General features: G+C 48.5%; 1 protein-coding gene across 5 annotated transcripts in view; it reads left to right on the top strand.

Moving 5' to 3' along the window:
- GRAMD1C (GRAM domain containing 1C) overlaps positions 1–24,297 on the top strand; it is a 1,366,575-nt gene that overhangs the window by 765,964 nt on the left and 576,314 nt on the right. For all 5 annotated transcript variants that reach the window (XM_085621077.1, XM_085621075.1, XM_085621076.1 and 2 more), the window contains one exon: positions 1,078–1,210. In XM_085621077.1, the coding sequence (XP_085477203.1) occupies positions 1,078–1,210 (133 nt within the window). The remainder of the gene's footprint in view (positions 1–1,077; positions 1,211–24,297) is intronic.

Genomic DNA, 24,297 nt, shown 5'->3' with positions numbered 1-24,297 from the left:
GGTCATACCTCCCTGTGACTGGAAACCTATTGTTCTACCTTCCCCTGCTCAAGCTCAGCAGCAGGAGGACAGACTCATGTCTGTTGTGGGCTTCAGCACTAGCTTGCTGTCAGGCCCTGAAAGGCTGTTACCATGAGTATAGGGGGGGTACCCCAAGGGAATCCCCAGTACATGGGATCACAGTTCCAACACTGGAATTGGTGATTCCAAACATGACTGGGTTCGGTGCAGCCTCTATATAGTTAGACATCTGGAAATGACTGATGTCTGCTATAAGCATTAAAATGGCTGCTGCACTTACAAAGCCAGGAGAATCAACTCCGGGGTTTGTAGGTGTGTCCAGTTAATGCAGGGGCACCCACACACTTATAATCCAGCACCGTGCCCTTAGGACTGCAGAGTCTTCCATAGGGTGACACAGGTTTTAAATGTAATGACCTCAGATATAAGGAAACTTATGTCTGTCGTGAGAGGTGCAAGCACCAACCACCAGGCTGAAATGGCAGGCCTGTAGTTGCAGTTTTAAGTGGACTCCCATGGGTGGCACAATACATGCTGCAGTCCATGAGAGACCCATGGTGTACCTATGCCCTGGATACCTTAGTACCAAATACTAGGCACTTACCATGTGACACCAGTAACCAATTGTGGATCTACAAAAGTACAATGGTCAATGTAGAGATAAAACACAGTGACTGGGTTCCTGATTAGCAGGATCCCAGTCAGACTAGGTCAAAAACACACTAACATTGAGCACAAAGGTATCCAAGAAAGCAGATCCTCCTTTCCTATACTACTGTTTTAGGGGAAGGGAAAGGCCTTGATGACTTGTGCCAAATTGAGCTAGACCTGACCATGGGCCTTTGCCAACTATTGCAACTTTCGTCTTCTCCATGCTTATCTTTACACTGTTAAGATCCAACCATTTTATAACACCACACAGACATTTTGTTAAAGAACCATATTTGGTGTCTACCTCTGTTTGAGCTGGCTGTAAAATGAACTGGGTATTATTTGCCTTTGTATAGAAAGCACATTCATATTCCTGACTAAGGTCTTTTCTTTCTCCTTGTGCAGGGCTTTGGGCATTAGCAGCTGTGATGAATCTGGTGATAAACTGGAGAAATCGACTAAATTAATGGTCCCAAATTGGGAAATTGTTCCTCCAAGTCCAGAAACAGAGGCTGATGGTGGGGCATTACAACCATTGGTGAGTTTTTTGGAGATGACCCATTTTCTGTTTTTTTGATAAACACATTTTATTGATTTTAACAAACCACACCAGCCAATCATCAAGATGCCATGATAACAGAAGAATGTATGCAATGATCTGGGCAATCCAAAGGTTAATTACATACAGAATCAAAGGACAACTTTTGGAGTATCCCGTACAAAACTAAACCAAGCCCCCCAACCACTTCCCCCAAACCCTACGATACTTCTTTGGGCAGCCACGCGCTGCATTCATTGTTTTCTCCTGCGTGGCGCACCAGTCAGCCCCGGCCCGCCATTTCTCCACGGTGGGAGGGTCAGGACATTTCCAGGCAGAAACTATATCCCTCTTAGCCACCACCATCGCTGTAGTGTAAAATACTTTTTCATTTCTGGACCCATCCAACCCATCCGTGATGCCCAAGATCGCATGCTTCGGGTCGTGCAGGATCTCCCACCCTAATACCTCAGAGAGTCCCTCGTCAATGTCTCCCCAGAATCGCGTCAAGCGTGAGCATGACCATACCAAATGGAGAAAGTCGGCTGGCTCGTGACCATACCTCGCGCAGGCGGGGGTCGGCTGGAGCCCCGCGCGGTGCAGGCATGCCGGTGTCAAATAGGCAGCATGTAAGAAGTAAAGCTGTCTCATACGCAATCTGGCGGAGGCAGTGACTGTCCTGGGCGCCATAAGGGCATTGTGCCAGTCTTCCTCCTCCAGGGAGCCCACCCATTCCTCCTATTGAGTCCGCAGCTGATCGAGTGAGGTAGGGGTATTGTTCATGAGTGTCCGGGAGATCCCCCCCCCCACCCCAGGTCCCCCAGCATGATTTGTGCTTCAGGCGGGCTGTGGTCCGGGAGACATGTACCAGTCGTGAGGTGCGCCTGAAGGGCGTGGCGCAGCTGTAAATATCTGTAAAACTGCGAGTGATGCAGGGAATATCTAGCTTGAATGTCCTGAAAGGAGCGCATGTGGTCACCCACCCAAATGTCACCCAGCTGTGAAATACCTATTCGGTCCCAAGACCGGAAGCCCTGTAGCCCATTGACTTCCCTGAGCCAGGTACCCTGCCATCAGGGTGTGTATTGGGTCAGTGTTCGGGTCCATTTGGTGTGGCGGAGCGCGGCCCGCCAGGCCAGGAACACAGAACGCGCCACTTCCGGCAGACGAGACGGGACAGGTAACCCATATATCATCGATTGGAGATTGGGCAAGCCCAACTCGCTGAGTTTCAGCCTGTAGGCCTGGATCAGACCATCCTCCGTTAAACCAGTCATACAGTGAGAGCAAACACGTAGCCAGGTAATATAGGTATAAATGGGTCATCCCTAGACCCCCATCAAAGGAAGGGATTTGACGACGCCTAAGGCCAATTGGGACCTGCCCTTCCCCCAAAGGAATTTGGAAGCCAGGCTGTCAAGCTCCCAGAACAACGCACCCGGAAAATTACGGGGATTATTTTGAAGCATGTAGAGGAATCTGGGACGAATCATCTTAAAAAGTGCAACTCTTCCCATGGGGTTCAGAGGCAGTAGCTGCCATTTTGACAGATCTGCCCTAGCCCTCTTCACCAAGTGGGGGTGACATTGAGAGCCCAGCTGAGTTCAGGGAGTAAGTCACCCATATCCCTAAATACTTAAATGACTGGCGGCGGAGCGGTAAGGTGGACTGCCACTCAAAGCATTCTCTGGAGATGTGGAGGGGGACCAAGACTGATTTATCCGGATTAAGCCAGCCCTGCCTCGTTCCCCTGCAAATCAGGAAGGGTTCAGATAGAACCCCGTTCACCAGGACACTGGCCCTCGGACGAGAATACAGTACGTGGACGAGACCACGTAAGCAGGGTCAGAAACCCATCTCCGCCAGAACGTCATCCAAAAACCCCCAATCTACCGAATCAAAGGCTTTATCAAAATCTACCAGGAGGAGTGTGAGGTAGGGGGTGATTAAATTGCGATGGGCCAGGGCTGATTGAAGCCTCCGCAGGCAATGTCGGGTACCACGTGATGGCATGAACCCGCACTGATCTGGATGGACCAGCGTGTGTAAATGGGGTTTAAAGGTGCTGAGCGAGTATCGTGGCATACACTTTTACTCTGTGTTAATAAGTGAGATGGGACTATAGTCCGCGCACCGAGGCGAGGGTGGCTGGGATTTGGGAAGGACCACAATGGTGGCCATGTCAGTCTGGCGGAAAGAACCCTTCTCCACTGCCTCATTGAACAGCTGAGCAAGGTGTGGAGTCAACGTCTTGCGGTACAAGGCATAATATTCTTGGGGAAGGCCATCTGGACCTGGCGTCTTGCCGGACGAGACAAGGGCAATCGCTTCCCCAATTTCTTCACCGGTGATTGGACGGTCCAGGTCTTCCTGAACAGCTGAGTCCAGATGAGGGAGTTGACTGTCTCTGGCTCGCAACATGTCTGAGAGAGACAGGGAAGGAGTCCGGGCCGTGTGTAGCTGGCGATAATACAGAGCAAAGGCATGGGCCATGTCGGCTGAGGAATTACATACCGAACCGTCCCGATCTATGATTACGGGAATTATACAGTTTGCTCTGGGGTAGGTGGCCAGTCCGTGGAGGAGGGAGCCGTTCTTGTCTCCCCATCTGTACACTCTGGTGATAGAGGAGCGCCAGAGGAGTTTAGCTGCGTCCATCGACAATTGTTGAATCTCTTCGCGTATGTGGGCAAGGAGTCTCACTTCTGAGGCATCGGGGTTCAGGGCGGTGGACCGCTCAAGGCACAAGGCCTGTGCCTCGCGTGAAGTGAGCTGGTCCAGCTGCACTCGCCGCTGGGTTTTGAGTTTCCCCTTGGCAACTCCACGGATCGTGGCCTTGCCAGCCTCCCACAGGGTACCCGGTGACTACACCGACCCCTCATTGGTCTGGAAATAATGTTGGAGTTCCCGCCCTACCACTTTTCAGAATTCCTTGTCTTGAAGGAACCACGCATTCAATCTCCATGTCTGACGGATTGAGGCAGGAGGGGCACTGTAGGAGAGTAGGATCTGCTTCACATGGGTACCCCCACTTTTTGCTGGTGTTTCACTGTTTTTCGACCTTAGTCTGGCTGTGGCCCTGCTAATCAGGACCACAGCCTAGCGGCTTCCTCTCTAAAATGGTTTCCATGTACATTAGGTACATAGCTAATTGGATTCTGGAGTGCCTTATAAACCCCTAGTATATGGTATACTATGTACCTAGGGCATAGGTACCTCAGAGGCCTACCAGCGGCTGCAGCATGTATTATGCCACCCCTGGGAAGCACTCCAAAATTGAGGAAATATGAATTTTGTGATCAGTTATGTCCCCTATCTTAGACCCCAACGGCTCCATGTGCATGCTATAAGTACATGTATGTTCCCTCCAGTTCCAGTTTTGAAGACGCAAATATATGTGCGTCCACCGTCAACATGTCCTCTTTCAGATCCGCCATGAATGGGTCAGATATTCCATTCCTAAGTATGAAAGGCCACCGACTTTATGTGGTTCACTTTCCACATTTTACAGATTCAGGCGAGTAGGCCCAGAATTCTGTCATCAAGCCTTTTCCTGCCTTCTGCCTCTGAAAGCTCCAGTCTGAGCCTGCATCTGTATCCATGAACTTTGTCCTACTCCCTGCGCGGCTAACGGTGCCTGATCCAGCCTGTTGCCTGCCAAAAAACTGTATTTCACCTTCAAGATTATCTGCTCCGCTCCTCATCCGATGCATTCCTGTCTAGTAGTTTAGGTAAACATTCCTCCAGCTACCGTGCAAAGAGCCAGGCCTCGCTGTCCTCATGCAAGTAATTCATAGCCCCCGTTACCATGGAATATTCCTACCCCCTCGCATCTCATGTAGACACTTAGACGCTTGTACACGCACTAACAGTCAGTATAGAATAGATTCTATCCTAGAGACCTTTCCTTTTGGATAACACAGTTCTTTAAACATAGGATATTAGATATGATTTGGGATTAGGTTGACATGAACCCCAGACTTCTGTCTCCACATGTAGAGCTAAATGTCAAGTCCCCTTCACCCTCTAGTTGCACGTCAATCACACGTCATGCGGCTGCGCGCGCATCTCTGCCAAATATTTCTGCTGACATTGCAGGATTCTCTTATGGATCCACCCACTTGTGACATCATGTATAATGACGTTATCTAAGTTACGCCTATATGTCCGCCTCTATTAGTTACGTATGCACATTTTATCTGTACTATCAGCTGTTACGCCTCCTGCATCTGTTTCACTGTAATGCATTTCCTATAAAACTGATTATCTGTCAATAATGTATGCTCTTCCTTCCTGAACTTTCGTGGTGATGGAATAGAAGCCTGCAATTCGAATTGTATTCCTTTGTATAGGAATAAAGCCTTTTAGAACCTCTAATATCACGGATTCTGCCTCTTATATTTACTGAGTTATTCTTACTAGACTTTACCGCATAAAAAATAGTACCGGTAATGAAATATTTACCACATAAATTGGCGCCCGAACAGGGACACTTTCTCATCTCACGCGCCGGAGGTGCGTTGCAGGCCCGGTCTCCTGCCACAGCTGAACGGACAAAAACGCGTACCTGCAGGATTTCCTGTATCTCCCTCCGGCCAAGCGGGGGCGACTGAGGCTGCGATCAACACCCAGACGAGGCGGTGAGAAGTGCGAAGTATCCCGACCAGAGCCTAGCTGAGAGAGCAAGATCCGAGGTATACAGAGGCCCACCAGGTTCCGAAGTTCCGAGTTCAGTCGAGTCGAGTCCTGTCCGGTCCAGTTTCAGTTCCGTTCCGAGGCCTTCCGTTCCGAGCTACCCGGTGAGTACCGTTGCCGGGGAGGCATTTAACGTGCACATAATCTGTGCCGGTCAAGACGGGTTTGGGTACACAAATCCGGTCTGCACTGTTTCAGCAGTGTATCTGTACTGTTTAGCAGTATATATAGTATGTCTTGCATATAAATAAGTATTATCTAGTGTCAGTATTATGTCAGTAACTAGTTTTCTATTAGTTATCATCGTTCGTTAAACTGTTAAGTGTTAAATGTTTTAATACGTTCTATATATTGTGGTGTGAATGACTGTTCATTATTGTGTTTATTGTATAAAGTGTGTTCTAGTAATAAGGTCTAAAAATGCCGCTCTTTTCGAAATTAAGACAGATCAAAACTAGAAAAGGGGTACTCGAAGAAGCTGTTCCCATCCCACCAAGGGACACTCCAGGGTACTTTATGTATCATAAGCATGGCCTAGATGCCATATTATTTCTTGATTTATGGGTGGACTACACCAAGGATTTGCCAGAAAATCAGAGATGGCCCGCAGCGGGGACCTGGGATGCAGATAGCATCATGAGAGTAGAAGAAGAATTATGGAAAAAGAAAGCCAGACAGTCACAGAAAGATGCCATTGAATTATGTCGTAAAGAATCATATAGACGTACAGAAAAAGCGCTCAGACAGGAAGAGAAAGGTAGAGAGAATTCAAATAAAACCCGAGAAAATCTATTAATTGAGGAAGGTACCCGAGTAAAATCAGAACAAGTAGATAGACAAAGAAACACTCTTATGAATGGTATGTATCCTCTTCTGGCCGAAGGGTTACCTAAGGCTACCCCGGAAATACCAAAAGACTTAACTCCTCCATTGCTCCCGATAAAAGCACATCCCAAAACACATCCCAAAACAGCAAAGGACGTTTTCCTTTCCTCCTATTTAGATGACGTAGCTCCCGAGTATGCTAATACCATACCACACACACCGCTTGCCGATGGTGTTCAACACCAAGAGCATCCGTCTGTATCCCCGCAACTACAAACTCCTACACAAGCTCCCACAGGTCCGTCCGTTTCTACAGTTTTTCCCGCATCTACAATCTCTATCCTACGTCCAACGAATCCTTTCGTGCCTAGCACCTCAGAGGGTGCTACAGGAGGTACGACAGACATGTTTGCCACACCGCCGCGAAATAAACAGACCCTTAGAGATTTAGCACTCCAACGTACACCCCAATTAGCGACACCCGACATGTTTAAAGAACAGCTTGTGGATTGTAGATACGATCCAGTGCCAGGTAGACAGGACAAATTGCTCATATCATCACTACGTATACGACGAGCTACATTGTATTTAATGACGATACCAGGAATGGTTGAACACCTAGACAATATATATCGCTTTGTCCAAACAGGGCGAGGTCCAGAAAGTATTAACGAAGCTATGGAATACCAGAAAGTGGATGTACAAAGACAACTACTACGTTTCTTCATAAATTGCGTGATTAGGAATCAAGACAGGCCTGGGGCGGATCATGATACCATGCAAAAACTTGCCAAATGGGGTCAGAACATATCAGAAGAGAAACATGATAGACAGGCGTGTATAATCGCCATGTATCGAAAGATCCGCAAGGAAGTAGAACGAATACATAAAGAAAGACGAGAAGCAGACAGAGTAGAATCAGAAGAAGAGGAGGAGCAAGACTCAGAACAATTAGAAACGATAGCTTACGTAGGTAGAGGAAGACCCCATAATAATACTAGAGGCTTTAATGACCCGATACGTCCGATACGTCCAGAATATAATCGACATTTCCAAAACCCTATGTTAAATACAAGATCCCCCGAACACCTATTCCAAGCCGCTGATAAATTACTCCGAGATCGAAGGGGGTACCACATGCTCGATTCCATGGACGAACAAGAATTAGCCAGGTCAGCAGTACAATGGGCTGATAGTCCCAGCGAATACAATGATGATGCACTAGCACACACGTTTCTGAATCTTGACCCATACGAACAGCGTTTAGCTAGTATATACATGATTCAACACCTCCTTATATTATATAAAAGCCAACACTCCGATCCTGGACCCTTACCTGACATATTGACAGAACTACTCACGAATAAATGGAGAGGGTCAGGTACTGATTTAATTAATGAAATTCTTGAATTTCGAAACCAATATATAGCTTTCGTGTGCCCAGAACACGTTCCAGTTCCCATTATGGGAAGAAAAATGTATCACATAGATAGACAGAATCCGTTACGCGAAGTACACCCAATCAGAGGTGAAGGTAATAACTTTACACGCGTGTTTGTGTACACGCCTATAACTAAAATTGAATTATTAGAAATGAAGAAAGTAGTACCCAGCCATGACAAGGATCCCGCAGGTTTCCACCGTGAGATAAAAGACATGTTACTCATGGGAGAGTATACCTACCCCGACATTATGAAAATATTAAAAGTCCTATTACCCGCCGGTGTTTACGAGAAACTGAAAGAAAAGGAATGGGAGGTGGGAGACCAAAAGATAGATTGGACAGCATTAGAAAACGAAGAAAGGGCCCGAGCTGCAGGAGCAGGGCTTGGGGAAAAGACTACAGCATTACCAGGATTACTAGTGCAGGTACTGCCACGATTATTAACTACGAAAAAGGAAGACTGGGGTGCAATCTCAGCCTGTAAACAAAAGCAAGATGAAGACACTAGTGATTTCTATTCCCGATTTGAAAAATGTTTTGGTGTAAATAGTGGCATAAAAGCAAGTAGCGAGTCATATCCACATCTGTTTGTGACAAAATTAGTTGAAAATTCCCTACCACAAGTCAAGAATAGAGTATTGAAATTCGAAAGTACCTGGCAAGGTAATACCCCGTCACAGATGTTACAGATGTTACAATATCACCACAATAGAATTAGAGAAGAACAAGAACATGAACAAAGACGTATGAAAGATACAAAAATGAAAATGCTTGTTGCTCAGTCAGTTCCAGCTGATGGTCATCAAAAGGGTGATTCCGCAGGTCCTACGAAAGGGACATGCAACTATTGTAAACAACAAGGTCATTATATACACGATTGTCCAGTCCTGAAACATAATATTGCCACAGGTAGAACCCAGGAGAGACCACGTCCACCTAGACAGGATCAGAATCAACAACAAATCCCTCAGCATGCACAACCTAGGTTAGCTCCGCAACAGGCAGCTCCACAACAGACCGTAGCACCACCACAAGCGCAGCCGATTGCTGCAACACAAGCAACAACACAACAGATGTATCAGTATGCACAAGCAGATTATCCCGATTATCAGCGATATACATGAAATAGCCTAGAGAGGGAAGTTGGCTTACCCCTTATTGAGGTTCCTGTAGACCAAGAGGGACCTTATGTACATAGTGAACTATTAGGGGAAGACAGAAAGTTTCTACTTGATACAGGGGCAAGCAGAACAACTATAAGACGCAGTGAAGTTCCAGGGGCACCCCTCTCAGGCTCACAAAATATTTCCCTTGGATTCTCAGGAAAACCTATAATTAATGACGTAACACAACCTCTTCCACTCACGGTTGGCCCATTGACACGTACTACAGATTTATTGCTTACTAAATCATGTCCAGAAAACTTGTTAGGTATAAAAACATTGAAAGCTCTGGGAGCTATAATATGTTGTTCTCCGGAAGGAGTACGATTATTTTTACGTGACTTTAAAGGTCACTACGTGTCTAGAGACATGGATCACCGGCTGCAGAATTTACCTACACATTTATGGGCACAAGGCCCCACTGATGTTGGTTGCATGAACATTACACCATATCGAGTCACACTGAAAACAGGAGTAGTACTACCACGAATGCGACAATACAAGTTACCACCAGATGCTGTTGTGGCTTTGCTGCAAATCATTGACGAGCTCATTGCACAAGGAGTGGTTGTCGAAACCGACTCCAATGTATGTAATTCCCCGATAATTCCGATTCTTTAAAGAACGGATCCAAAAGCACCACCAGTATATCGATTAGTTATTGATCTGCGCGAATTAAATAAATGTATTGTACCACAATACCCTGTGGTCCCAGATATCTCTTCATTACTAACAGCTATTGACTCAGAAGCAACGTTCTTCACTGTAATTGATCTCAAGAATGCTTTCTTTTTAGGAGGAGCCAAGATGGCGACCGGGAAGGCAGCGTAGACTCCCGGCTCCGTGAACCTCCGCATCCCGCACGGATATCCTGCACGAGATCCTCAACCTGTGCTACGTGGTCGTGTTTCTGAAGGAGAGCGGCACCCGACTGTGTGACTCCGAGGTTTCTGGCTGCGGTATCGCCGGAGAAACTTTCATTTGAACTTTGCGGCCTGTGCGGCCCTGGAGCCGGGACCTCAAGTGGACGCTGTGGCCGGGTGGCAGTTCAACAACAGCGGCCTGTTGTGACTGGGCGGAGGCGGTCCACCGGAGCGGTGCCAAACTCGGCCTATATTTCGTCGTGGTCGTTTCTACTGTCAGGTGTAGTGGACCGAGTGCATGCCCGTGGGTGCAATTCTCAGATCCTCCGGTGGCTGTCCCTGCCTTTGATGGTGAGCTGCCCGGCCGCCGCCCGTATCCTGCCCTGATCATTGCGGGCCGCCCCCGGATTTTTACGGGAGCGGGTCCGTAGTGGGGACGACTGTTGCCCGTGACCACGCAACGGATAACTTTTCGCCTGCCCCCGGAACCCGGTCACCAGCGACGTGGCCATCGAGACGCTTATCCCAGGGTCCCGGCCCCAGTGAGGGTCGGGCATACTTGGCGGCCATCTTGTTGCGATGAAGCCTACCATCCTGTCCGCTGGGTCGCAGCGGGCTTGTGAGAGTGCGACTTTTGGGAGTGTGGCGGCGCGATCGCAGAGAGCTGTGCCGGGGTACGGCGACCTCCTCGAGGCCCTTGGTGCTCTTCACTCCTCCTTGATTCATGGTGTCGGGGTCTTGGGGGGTAAGCTCGACGGTGTGGCGTCGGCGTTGGGGCAATGGCGGCCCGCCTGTCCGCACGTACACAGGGACTACCCACACTGCGCACAGGAGGACACTTTGGCGGCCACCCCTGAGGTTAGTGCACGGCTGGACACTCAGGCCAGTATGCTACAATGTGTTCGTCCAGCTGAGGGCCTGATCTGTCCTGGAGGCATTGGACCTGAGTGGGATGTGGTAGCCTCGTCCCGTACGTGCCCTCCTGCGACCCAGGGACAACTCCAGCAACTATTGTCTGCTTTGGCTGCTTCTGCCTTCCTGGACCTTGAGTGCAGTGTATATCCTGGGGCAGCACTGGGAAGCCTGTTTCTCCACGCTGCGGACTGTGTTGATGCTCAGAGACTTCCACCCCACCTGTGTGCGTCGTTTCTCGGACGTTTTTGGACAATCCTCTACCTTGGAACGTCGGATATGGTGCTGGGTCGAGGGGTAGGCATGGGCAGAATTCCAAAGAGTGGTCAGGGATAAGGCTGATCCTTCAGGGGTGGTCATCTAGTGGACGGGCGGGCTCAGGGGTTGCGTGCTCTCCTGGCATAGCTAACAGCATAATAGGTGCATAATGCTCCCCATCTTTCTTTGAGAAGATCGCTTTTGTGCTGTTTATTGTTCACTTTGGGGGAAACTTACCGTGCGGGAGGGAGAAGCCGGGGGTATGTTTTGAAGGCCCTCCTCCAGTTTATTAATACTTTCTCTACCCCCCCGTCTGGTGGGGTTCTTTTCCTACTTCTTTTTCCCTATTCTCCTATATTTCGGGTCTGGTTCCAGGGCGACAGGCACACTGCTGGGGGGGGGGGCCGTACTCATCTGCAGAGGTGCGGGTTGGGGGAGGGGATTCTTTCGTCTTTTATCTCTTTTTCTATGGCCTCCTTTTTCTTCTCTGATTCTTTTTGTTTTTCTTTTTCTGGGATCAGTGTGATACACCTCCTTTGCTATGACTCGTTGCCGCTCCATGTGTACCACAATTTCCGGGGTGCTCTCCGGGAGTTCTGGCGGGGGACTGCAGGCGCAACTGCTTATGATATTCTTCCTCATCCTGATGTTCTTGTGTTTGCGCCATTGACCTAATAGATTGCTGTAAATCGTTTACGTCTACTACTCTGCATACCTGTAATTGCTGTTTGAAAATTGTCTGGCACCTGATCCTTCTGCCTCGTTTCATTATAAAACGAAAACCTTTTTCTCCTGGTGCCCTACTTACGCTGTTCACAGTATTAGCATCACGATTCTGCTCCCCGATGTGCTGCCTGTGTTTACACTTGCCTGTTTTTGCTCTGATTGCTTAGCGGCCGGCCCCGGGGGGTTGTAGGCCCATACTTGTTCTCTATTGAACTGTCAATAAAGGTTTTCAAAAAAAAAAAAAAAAAAAAGAGTGCTTTCTTTAGCGTCCCAATAGATCCGGAAAGTCAATATCTGTTCGGATTCAGTTTAAATGGACGAAGTTTTAAATTCACACGCGCACCTCAAGGATTTACAGAAAGCCCCAGCATCTATAGCCAAGCACTGAAACGAGAACTTGACAGTATCCACATGCCAGTCAACACTGCCTTGCTTCAATATGTCGATGATCTGCTGATCACCGCCCGAAGCGAACCTGAATGTGAAACAGCATCACTGACGGTTTTAAAATTTCTGGCCGACAAGGGGCACAAGGTGTCCCCTTCTAAGCTGCAATTCTGTGTCCAGCGAGTTGTTTACCTTGGGCACTCGCTGTCCAAGGAGGGAAGACAGCTTACACCTGATCGCATCCAGTTAATCGCTAACATGCCACCACCCAAGACACAAAAGGAGGTGCGGGCTTTTATAGGTCTCACTTCATACTGTAGGCAGTGGATCCCTCAATATGCATTTCTAGCAAAACCACTCATCCAGTTGACAACACAGGAGGCAGCCACATCGACTGTCCTCCCTTGGTTTCCAGAACATACACATGCCTTTGAAAGCTTAAAGAAAGCTTTATGCCAAGCACCTGTTTTAGCAACACCATGCTACAGTAAACAGTTTACACTCTTTGTTACAGAACGCGAAGGTACTGCCTTGTCAGTACTCACTCAGGAACAAGCAGGATCACACAAACCATGTGCTTATTTCTCTAGTACATTAGATCCAGTAGCTCAGGCTCTTCCTGCGTGCCTGAAATCGGTGGCAGCAACAGCTTTAGCAATCAGACAAAGCGATGCCATAGTGTTAGGACACCAATTGACAGTACAAGTACCACACGCAGTAGAGGTTCTCTTGAACCGCACACAAACACAACACTTGACTATAGCGAGACTCACTGGTTACGAATTGACATTGTTTCAGCCACACATAGAAATCAGACGTTGTAATACGTTAAATCCTGCCACACTGTTACCAGTGGGCGGAACAGATCCATTGGCACATGATTGTGTCGAAGTCATTACTATCACGACGAAACCCAGACAAGACTTGACAGATATCCCTTTGTCAGATCCAGACTTGACATTGTATGTAGATGGGTCATGTATGAGAACAAGTACAGGAGAGTTAGTGGCCGCTTACGCAGTCACAACAGACACTGAAGTCATTGAAACAAATTGTATTAACACTTTGTCAGCTCAAGCAGCAGAGCTCATCGCTCTGACACAAGCCTGTATTCAAGCCAAAAATAAGAAAGTCAACATATACACAGATTCACGTTATGCATTCGGAGTCGTCCATGACTTCGGCGTACTGTGGCGAGAGAGAGGTTATTTAACTTCTCACGGTGCCCACATCCAACACGGACCCCTCATTCATGCCCTATTAGACGCGATTCATCTACCTACTGCAATATCGATTATGAAATGCAAAGCCCATACAAAAGTTACCGATATCATTTCTCAGGGTAATGACCTAGCTGACAGAACAGCTAAACAGACTGCTCAGAATCAGACTCACACAACTGACACGACAAAGACAATAGTTCCGACACCAACACATTGCATGACAGTTAAGGATCCCGCCCTTGATGTAATTGACATACAGACACATGCTACACCAGAAGAAATAAAGAAATGGACTGAATTAGGAGGGATCCAAACGGATCAAGGATGGATGACGAAGGAAAAATCTATATGGTTTCTTCCCGACTCCATGGTTCAAGTCATCATTAACACAATACATAGTCCAGCGCACCTAGGAGAAAAAGCTATGCTAGACAGCATTCAACACATTTGGTTCAACAAACACTTGCGAGCAGCAGCTAAACAAAAAGTTCGTACCTGTATGATATGTTGTCAGTTTAATCCAGGTAAAAGCATCCCCGTAGAGCAGGGTGGATTTCAACCTCCCGATCATGCTTTTGAAGTCCTCCAGATGGATTATATCCAGATGGAACGATGTCGAGGATTCAAATATGTTCTCGTAGTTGTCTGTGCTCTTTCCCGTTGGACAGAAGCCTACCCGGTTTCAGATTACACTGCCCCGACTACTGCCAAACAGTTAGTTCGAGAATTCTTCCCACGGTACGGTTTACCACGTGTTGTCTACTCAGATAACGGCCAGCCATTCTCATCCGAATTAATGAAACACGTCTCCCTTTTGTTAGGCTACCAATGGAAATTCCACTGTGTCCGACATCCCGAGGCAGCAGGTCTCGTGGAACGCCATAATCAAACTCTGAAAATTAGATTGTCAAAAATATGTAGAGAAAAAGGTGTCGATTGGATAGTAGCCTTACCAGTTGCGCTCTTTTACATGAGAATGGTAGCACATTGTCGAACAGGGCTATCCCCGTACGAGGTGATCTTCGGTAGACCACCAAATATGTGGGGGACGCCTATACCTCGCAAAATCACTGATGTTGACTGTAATATGCTGACAGATTATCTGGCCTCCTTGATGTCTGCACTACAATCTTGTCGTTCACAGGTAGCTGCAGCTTTTCCCGATAATACTGAGGTGAAGCCCCATGACGTGGTTCCAGGCGACCTGGTTCTGGTCCGGAATTTCGACCGGAAGACCCAACTGGAGCCTAGGTGGAAATCGCCAAAGCTGGTTCTACTAACCACAAGGACAGCCGTGAAGATCGAGGGACGTAAAGGGTGGTTGCACTCGAGTCATATCAAGAAATTTTATGGACTACCGTCCAGTGTGAACTCTCAACACTGCATTCCCTCACAGACAGACTCAAAGCTCCCCTTGGTTGAGCAGTCAAAACCGGAACTTTATAAACTAAAATTAAGGTCTAGCAAGTCAGACAATTTGATTGTTTAAGTCCTCTCCAAGGTGAATCGGTTGAATTTGTCTCTGACATGTATCCTCTAGACCGGAATAGAGAAAGAAATCAACAGATGCAGCTTAAAAAGCATGCGTATTGTAAATCACTTCGTAGTCACTGCACAGTAACATTATTAATTTTGTTTTTTCTAAGTCTTCTGATCATCATTTCCAGCATACTATTACACATGTATTACCCTATTCTTAAGCGTGCTTACAATGTAACTGCAGAACATTCTTTTAGCGAATTACCCCCGCATGAGTTGTCCTATAGATTTGCGCTGCGCAACAACACATTCATTAGTATGTTACATCATTCCCATCAGACCAGCAATGCCACAAATTGTTGGATATGTGGCCGACTCCCTCCCTATCAGAACTATAAGGGAGTTTTGCCCCTCTTTCCATATCCGTTCACACACAATGGCTCCTGTGGAGCATGGTTTAGTTTGATTAATTCCCTAGATTCAAACTCCGCAGTTTATCAAGACAACTGGGTATGGGGAAACCTGAACCTAGTTTTGCTTAAAGTCTGCTACCCTAACAAGGAGGGACTTCCCAAAAGAACAGGAACTGATCTAGAAAATGAAGTATATGGATTAGGTAATTTTACACTTAACCTCATGATCCTGAACGTTGAATCTGAAGCTACACCAATCTTGCCCGCCATGTCAGTATTCCCAGTAAAAGGGGAATTATGTGTAAGAAAGAATGGTTCCATACACATGGGCCATAGTAAATGCACCACTAATAAAATTCAGTGATCAAGGCAAGTCTACATTTAGAGCTTCCCGTCATTCCTATTTCATATGTGGCCAGACCGCATATATACGTCTACCTCTAGATTGGGATGGTACCTGTTACATAGCATTCCTTCTGCCACCTGTTTTCCTAGCTCCTCCTGATTATCATAGAAATACCCATTTAGTACACAATAGACAGCAGAGAGATCTCCCAATTGTCGATTACACTGAAACAGCATGGGAGCAATACACAGATTTCAATAAAGGTTTCTTTCCCTATATAGGTACAGTCACTAATAGTAAGCTGATACGTAGATTAACTAGAACCCTTGAAGCAGTAGTGAACGAGACTACTTCCGCCTTAGGCAATTTAACAGAAGAGCAGTCTGCTATGCGGATTGTTGTGCTTCAAAATCGTCTTGTCCTTGACGTCATCCTGGCCGATAGGGGCGGAGCTTGTAGGGTCATCGGATCAAGTTGCTGCGTTTTCATACCAGAAAATTCGCCGTCAGTGTATAAAGCCATAACTCGCCTTCATAAAATTGTGAGCCAGATACACCAGAGTCCAGGCACCTGGACTTGGTCCGGTTGGTTTTGGAGCGTGTTGTCAGCCTGGGGATGGAGAATCCTATCCTTCCTAGGTATTGGCTTTCTCATACTATTCAGTTGCTGCTTATGTCTACAATGTGGGCCAGCGATTTGTGGTCTGTGTGCCACATCATGTATCCCACATCCAAGTTTTCGTTCAAGATCCCGGAAGAAGAAAGAAGAACAAATGATGCTATATGAACAGATCGATGGATTGATGAAGATCGATATCTCCTGAGGGTCCGTAGGGGACAAGGAGGGAATGAGGAAATATGAATTTTGTGATCAGTTATGTCCCCTATCTTAGACCCCAACGGCTCCATGTGCATGCTATAAGTACATGTATGTTCCCTCCAGTTCCAGTTTTGAAGACGCAAATATATGTGCGTCCACCGTCAACATGTCCTCTTTCAGATCCGCCATGAATGGGTCAGATATTCCATTCCTAAGTATGAAAGGCCACCGACTTTATGTGGTTCACTTTCCACATTTTACAGATTCAGGCGAGTAGGCCCAGAATTCTGTCATCAAGCCTTTTCCTGCCTTCTGCCTCTGAAAGCTCCAGTCTGAGCCTGCATCTGTATCCATGAACTTTGTCCTACTCCCTGCGCGGCTAACGGTGCCTGATCCAGCCTGTTGCCTGCCAAAAAACTGTATTTCACCTTCAAGATTATCTGCTCCGCTCCTCATCCGATGCATTCCTGTCTAGTAGTTTAGGTAAACATTCCTCCAGCTACCGTGCAAAGGGCCAGGCCTCGCTGTCCTCATGCAAGTAATTCATAGCCCCCGTTACCATGGAATATTCCTACCCCCTCGCATCTCATGTAGACACTTAGACGCTTGTACACGCACTAACAGTCAGTATAGAATAGATTCTATCCTAGAGACCTTTCCTTTTGGATAACACAGTTCTTTAAACATAGGATATTAGATATGATTTGGGATTAGGTTGACATGAACCCCAGACTTCTGTCTCCACATGTAGAGCTAAATGTCAAGTCCCCTTCACCCTCTAGTTGCACGTCAATCACACGTCATGCGGCTGCGCGCGCATCTCTGCCAAATATTTCTGCTGACATTGCAGGATTCTCTTATGGATCCACCCACTTGTGACATCATGTATAATGACGTTATCTAAGTTACGCCTATATGTCCGCCTCTATTAGTTACGTATGCACATTTTATCTGTACTATCAGCTGTTACGCCTCCTGCATCTGTTTCACTGTAATGCATTTCCTATAAAACTGATTATCTGTCAATAATGTATGCTCTTCCTTCCTGAACTTTCGTGGTGATGGAATAGAAGCCTGCAATTCGAATTGTATTCCTTTGTATAGGAATAAAGCCTTTTAGAACCTCTAATACCACGGATTCTGCCTCTTATCCTGCTACTGCGACCTGGGTAAGGGTGTGCTTGCATCCCTTACTGTGGTATAGGCTACCTATATCACTACCTTATACAGACACATATAAACCTATAAGCCACTCCTAAGGCAGGCCTTGACAATCCTGAAGGCAGAGTGCTTGGTTTTATGTGAGAGGGTGCCCAAGCATGAGCTGAGCCCCTCTGCATCATTTGGAAATACTTCCTTATGGCTGTTCTGTGATACAGCCATACCATATACTCCTAAGTGCATTATAACCTCGTGGTAAATGCTAACTTTGGAATGGGTGCATCAAAACATGTCGTGTTTGGTGTCAAACTATTTGGGATACTAACCCCCAACCTCGATTTGAAGTGTCCCTAATCTTTAAAATTCCAACCGCGACATTTCCCATAGAAAGTAATAGGAAACCGCTGCTGATTTTCCACACTACACACGGCTCCCGTGGGTTCCCGACGTCCCTACCTTGGGTGGTTCCTTGGGGTCCCAGTGATTCTAGAGGTGATTAGGCACCTTGCCTATCTCAGTCGTGGTTCTTATACCACTATTTTAGTATATGGTTTGGTACGCCCCTAGGGCCCAAACGTGTATTTGTGCTTTTACTGATGCTTAAACACTTGTAACTGAAGTACTTCGAACTCCAGTCTCATAAAGAGACTAGAGGGGTGGGATTTATCCTAAATACATATATTTTGAATATATACCTGGTTTGATTGTCTTTTCATTTGATCATTCAAGAGATTATAGACTGGTAAAACAAGCTGCTTTACATTCCTTCAAGACTTAGCCTGAAGGCTGCTCTCCATAGCTACCACTAGGATAGCTTTCACATAAGGTTTTCTTTAACCTATCACCATAAGGGGTTGTTTGGACTGATACAAGGTGCCCACTAGAACTAGTGGACAGCATATATCAGGCCACCTTCTCACAGGCACCCACAGTGAGCATCACCGGAGAGTGATCGGATATACCCCGCAGGAGGATAGCGACGTCATGGAGCCTAAGGCAGACGGTCGAGGGAATGTAAATGATGTCTATACGCGCGCGTGTGTGGTGCGCAGCTGAGGTATGAGTGAATTGCCTAGAACGCAGGTGCCATGTACGCCATGCATCACAAAGACCTAGGGATTCCGCCCAGCTCGTTAGGTGTTTCACATGCGCCAGTCTGCCGTGGGAAGAGGTCCCAGTCGTGTCCTGATCCGGGGAAGGGACCGCGTTGAAGTCACCCCCCAGGAAGGTGGAGCCCGGGGGCAAGGAGGCCAGAAGCCCAACGGATGCGGCAAGGGTCACAGTCAACCACGCTGGAGGGGAGTATAATGACACCAAATTAAGGGGTATGCCTTTCAGGGTGCCGGACAGGGCCAGGAAGGTGCCCTGATCGTCATGAATGACTCGTGTTGCCACTACTGGAAGGGAGTGTTGCACCAGGATCGCAACCCCGCGGGATCCGCGTGTGAAGCCTGAGTGCCAGACCCTGTCATAACCATAGCGCTTTAAAAAGGGGCACTGGTTACCCAATAGGTGTGTCTCTTGCAGTAGTAGGACCTCCACCCCAAGACGCTGCGCATAGCGAAGTACCGTTTTCGCTTGAGGCGGTCAAGGAGACCATTGACGTTCCAGGACAGAAGGCGTAAAGATACCCCCTGTTGTAGTATGTCAGCCATCCTGATAGACTGTCACAGAGAAGGGTGGAGGTCCCCGAGGGAAGCTCGGCCGGGGGCAGGGATGCCGGGATGCGTGATTGGGAGCCCAGATATAAGTTACCATGTCCCCTGAAGTGTAAAATGTGACGTCCTGGAAGTGCTGGTGTGATGAAACAAGGAAGCAACAAAAAACAACAAAAGAAACTCGGGACAACGGTCCCCCCACCCCAGCCCCCCCACCCCACCCCACCCATACTTCAGAAACAGAAGCATCTGTCACCCTAACAGTGATAACAACATAGGACCAAACTTAAACACTTGGGGAGTGTGCAAAGCGTGGAGGACCCCTCCTCATGGCAGGATGTTCATGTACAAGTCCAACAAGAGAGATAACAGAAGGTAGCCGGCACGGTGCCTCCGGCCACGGAGCCAGGCCCGGCAGGCAGAGACGGGTTCAGGCTGGATTGCTGAGAAGAGTTGGGCTGCGAGAGAGGTCAATGTCCGGAAGGTCAGGAATGGAGGAGGCGGGTGAGGCCCCCCCACGGCCCGGAAGACTGGAGGAGCCATAGCGGCGCACAACCTGAAGGTCCCCACGTGATGGTCCAGACAGTTGGGGAGGATTCAACTGGGTGTCAGAGCAGGCCCTCCTGTGCCCACGGTGCCTCCTTGAGTGGTTGTGCTGGGGCCTAGGGTCTGGGGACCCGATGCGAGTGGAACCACCCTCCGCACCATCTTGCAGGGAAATCTGACCGTTGGGCCGAAGGGGACGTTCTTCCGTGGCCCAAGCCCATGCATCTGCCGGAGAGTCAAAAAATAAGGTTTTATTGACAAGCACCACTCGTAGACGTGCCGGGAGGAGGAGCCGGCAGTGTATGTTGAGGGCTCTCCGTGTCTGCTTGACCTCGCCAAACTAGCAACGTTGACCCTGGACCTCCCGGGTGTAGTCCGGAAAGATCATGATCGAATGGTTTTCATAAGGGAGGCGTCGCTGCTTGCGGGCTTCAGCCAGGATGGAGTCTCGGTCTTTGTAGTTAAGGATTCTCATTATGACCGGTCGGGGCGGCGCTCCCGCCAGAGGCCTCGGGCAAGGGAACGTGAGCTCGCTCTATAGCAAACCATGGGGAAAGAGAGCCCTCCGGGAGCCAGGATCTCAACCATTTCTCAATGAATTTGGCGGGGTGGGCCTGCTCCGCCCCCTCTGGGAACCCCACCAGGCGGAGGATATTACGGCGGGATCTGTTTTCTGCATCTTCGGCACTCCGATGCAGCTCCTGGGTGTGTGACTGGAGGCGCGCCACCTGCCCCTTAAGTTGTTGAACGTCAAGTTCCACCGATGATATACGGGATTCAGTCTCTTTAATCCGCGCAGTGGCGTTATGGAGGTCTTGCCAGATTAGGGTCTTGTCCACACGGACCTCCGCGATCTTGCCCTCCACCGAGGACTGCAAGGTGTGGATGGCTTGGAGGATAGTGGACAGGTCCGTTGCCGGTGGTGCATCCCTGTCCGCAGTTCCCCCCCGTCTCCCCAATGTCCGTGGTGGTGAAGCGGTCCATTTTGGTCTGGGTGGCCCAGGTCTTGGCAGGTCCGGTCTGGCCCATGGCGCCACTCAGAAAGGCAGAGGGACCCCGCTAAATGCCTCAAGGCTCGTACACAACGGGGGGTAATGGACAATTCGACAAGGTGCAGGATTTGGGGGCCGCCCGAGGTGGAGGCGACAGCCCCTCCAGGGCTCTCCACCACACAATTAATGCGGCCGACACGGAGGCGCCCGGCCTGCAGGCAAAAGAAGGGCCAGGGAACAAAGGGGGGCCGCCGAGGAGGGTGGCACACACGACTCCCCTGGATTAGTTAAGTAAGTCTGGAGGTGGGGGGGACTCAAGATGGGAACCCCCACGCTGCTCGAGCGCGTCCGAATGCCCCCTATCCCCGTATCCTCAACCCAGAAGGCAGAGCAGGCAGGTCCACTCACAAGGCGGGCCAAGAATTCGTGGGCCCAATGAGTCCAGGGCCACAAGACTAATAGCAGGGGGAAGCCGCCCCCACCGGAGTCACCTCTGCCGCCCGAAAATGCGGCCGACACCACCACATCACTCCCTCAGCCCCGGGGCCCGAGGCCCCGTCTCGGAGCTGTGGCCTCTCGTAAAGCGGGACCCAGAGAGCCCGAAGGAGGATCGTGAGGCCTCCGAAGAATCCCCTCGTGATGGGCGGCCCGTGCGTGCAGTGAAGGCTCCTCCCACACAACCTGCAACCCCCTCCTGCCACTGAGACTTACTGCCGCAGGAGCCGTGCTGTGCCGATGCTCCAAACAACCGGCCTCCCCCATAGTGTCCGGCACAGGCGGTGGTGCACATGGGCACAGGCTGAAGGCGTTCGTTGTCAGATGAAGATAGCAGTCTCAGTCAGGCGCTGGCTGCCCGGCCACCCGAGCCGCAGCCAGATGACCACCAGCCTCCATCGCTTGAAATAGTGGTTGAAGATGTCGCTCCGCCGCGGGACACCCGGAAGTGACCGCAGGGATCTCCGATGAGAAGGGGCCTGCTGAGCCGCCCCGCGCCAACTGCGGCTCCTCAAGCCGGACCAGGCCCCGGTGGCTGCCCGCGTCCAGACTGGTGCCACGGGGAGGGGGGAGCACGGGCAGCGTCCTGTGGCCCGCAACACACCGTTGGGCCTCCCAGAGTCGGGGGCCCCCTTCAGCCCCTCCACAAAGCACGGGCCGATGAGCAGCTCAAGAGGGCTGAAGCCGCAGGGCGTGCCGTTCGGCACTGACGATCCGCCATTTTGCCCACCGGTCCCGGCCTGACGGCCAATCTCGTCATGGAGATGCCCCTTAGATGAATTCAGGTGGCCAGGATGCAGCCGGAGGTGTGACTGCAATTGAGCCAGTAATTGTAAGGTGATATGGCTCTCTTGTGAGGCGGATTGCGGACGGATGGTGGAGGGGTCCGGGACCGCACTCAAGGTGCGACCGCCATCTTGGCTCACCATGCCACCACGAGATGACCCATTTTTAAGGTGTATGTCATACTGATCAGTAAACAATATAAAAAACAGATGTGCTAAACTTTGAGCTTTCTCACGAGAATCACATCATGTGCTCCGTTAAATTTTCAAATGCTGCTGCTGAGACCGCTCTGATCTGCTTCAAATTTCGTTTGTTGAAAATATGGAAGCTGTGGGAGATAAATGGTATTCTTGAATCACATTATTTGATAAGGTGGTGAAGCTTGGATTAGAGCTTGCCTCTGTTCTGTCTTCATCAGAGTACCACAAAATTGCAAGTTCTGCTATACGGAGTTTGTATCTATGCTTTTCATCTAGGCAAATTTTCCTGTGCAGACTTGAAAAATATCTATTCTCTAGCATTTCTTCTTTCATAGATTGTCATGCTTGAATCATCCCTGTCATCGAACTGCGAGTCACATGTTAACATTACAATAGCAGTCTAATGTTAAAGAAAGCCCGAGAGGCTGCAAGCACTGTTAATTAAGTAAACCGCATGACCTCATTCAAAAAGAACCACACTTCAATCAAGGAGATGAGAGCAGTGTGAAGATCACCTCATTCAAGGGCGACCATTCCTCAGAATTCAATCTTCTGTCAAGATAGGGGAAAGGAGTCCCTTTGAACTCTGCTTACATCTTTTCAGATAAGTATTTTGGGATGAAAATCACAATTTCTATGCGTATTCATTGTTTGCACCAATGCCTTCCAAGATATTTGCTCCAGGATGAGTTTAGGCCATGTCTGAATCTGAGGAAAAGAGTCAGGCCTTTAGATTTCTGAGGGTAAAAAAGATCTCTCCGACACCTCTTGTAAAGAATACATTTATTGCTTATATCCAGCTCATAAGACTGAAGACTGCAAAATCTGCAGACAATTCTCTACTGAGGACCTTAAAGACAGTGAAATCAAATGCAGGTAATGTCAGATTATTAAATCAGATTTCCTGAAGCTCATGAGAAGTAAGCCACTCCATGGCCATGAACACCACAGCAAATGCCATAAGCTGCATCACCCCATCAGTTTTGCTGTGATGCCCTTTAACTCTTAGAGGACCGACTGTAACTGAACCCCCAAACCCTGGTCTCGCAGGTTTTTCACATGGCACCAGGCCAGACAGGATACACTACCAAAGAAGATGTGAATAATGGAGGAATTCAGGAAGGTTCATGCCATTGAGGAAGCCCAGAATAGGATGATTGTATCATCCGACCAGCTAATTCTACAACTGCACCCTACTAACAGTCCTCCAAATGACGTAGTAGGGTTTCATGTGCTAATTGAAAAAGCTTCCTGTATGATTTCAAAAGCTCTTCAGGGAAGCTGGTTAAAGCCATTCCTGTCATTTACCTCATTTGGAAAGATGACCTTAATGTCATGCAAACAACCGTAGCAGCAGTGGTCCCATGATTAGACAAGAAGTACTAATGGACCAGGGAACACACATGCATGCCTGGTTGGACCTCTGTGAGCAGACTCCCTGCCAGAAGGCGAAAAAACTTCATCATCTGTAATTGACTCTCAACGAATGTTTCAGCTATTGGGATCAAACCGTTCTCTAGAGTAGCAGGGTTGGCTTTTCTGCTCCGCTTTTAGACCTGAAGTGCAAAAACTCGGCATGCCATTCAATAGAGAGTCACTCTTTGGTTAGCCTGTTCTCCATGTGCTAGTGAATATAATCCAATACTGAGATGGCTAAGTTGCAAGGACAACAAAGCCCTAGGGACTAGAAATCATT

This window comes from Triturus cristatus, chromosome 8 (genome assembly GCF_964204655.1).
Source record: "Triturus cristatus chromosome 8, aTriCri1.1, whole genome shotgun sequence".
NCBI classification, from domain to species: domain Eukaryota; kingdom Metazoa; phylum Chordata; class Amphibia; order Caudata; family Salamandridae; genus Triturus; species Triturus cristatus.
The sequence above is the reverse complement of the archived record's forward strand: the minus strand, read 5'-3'. Positions and strand labels throughout refer to the sequence as shown.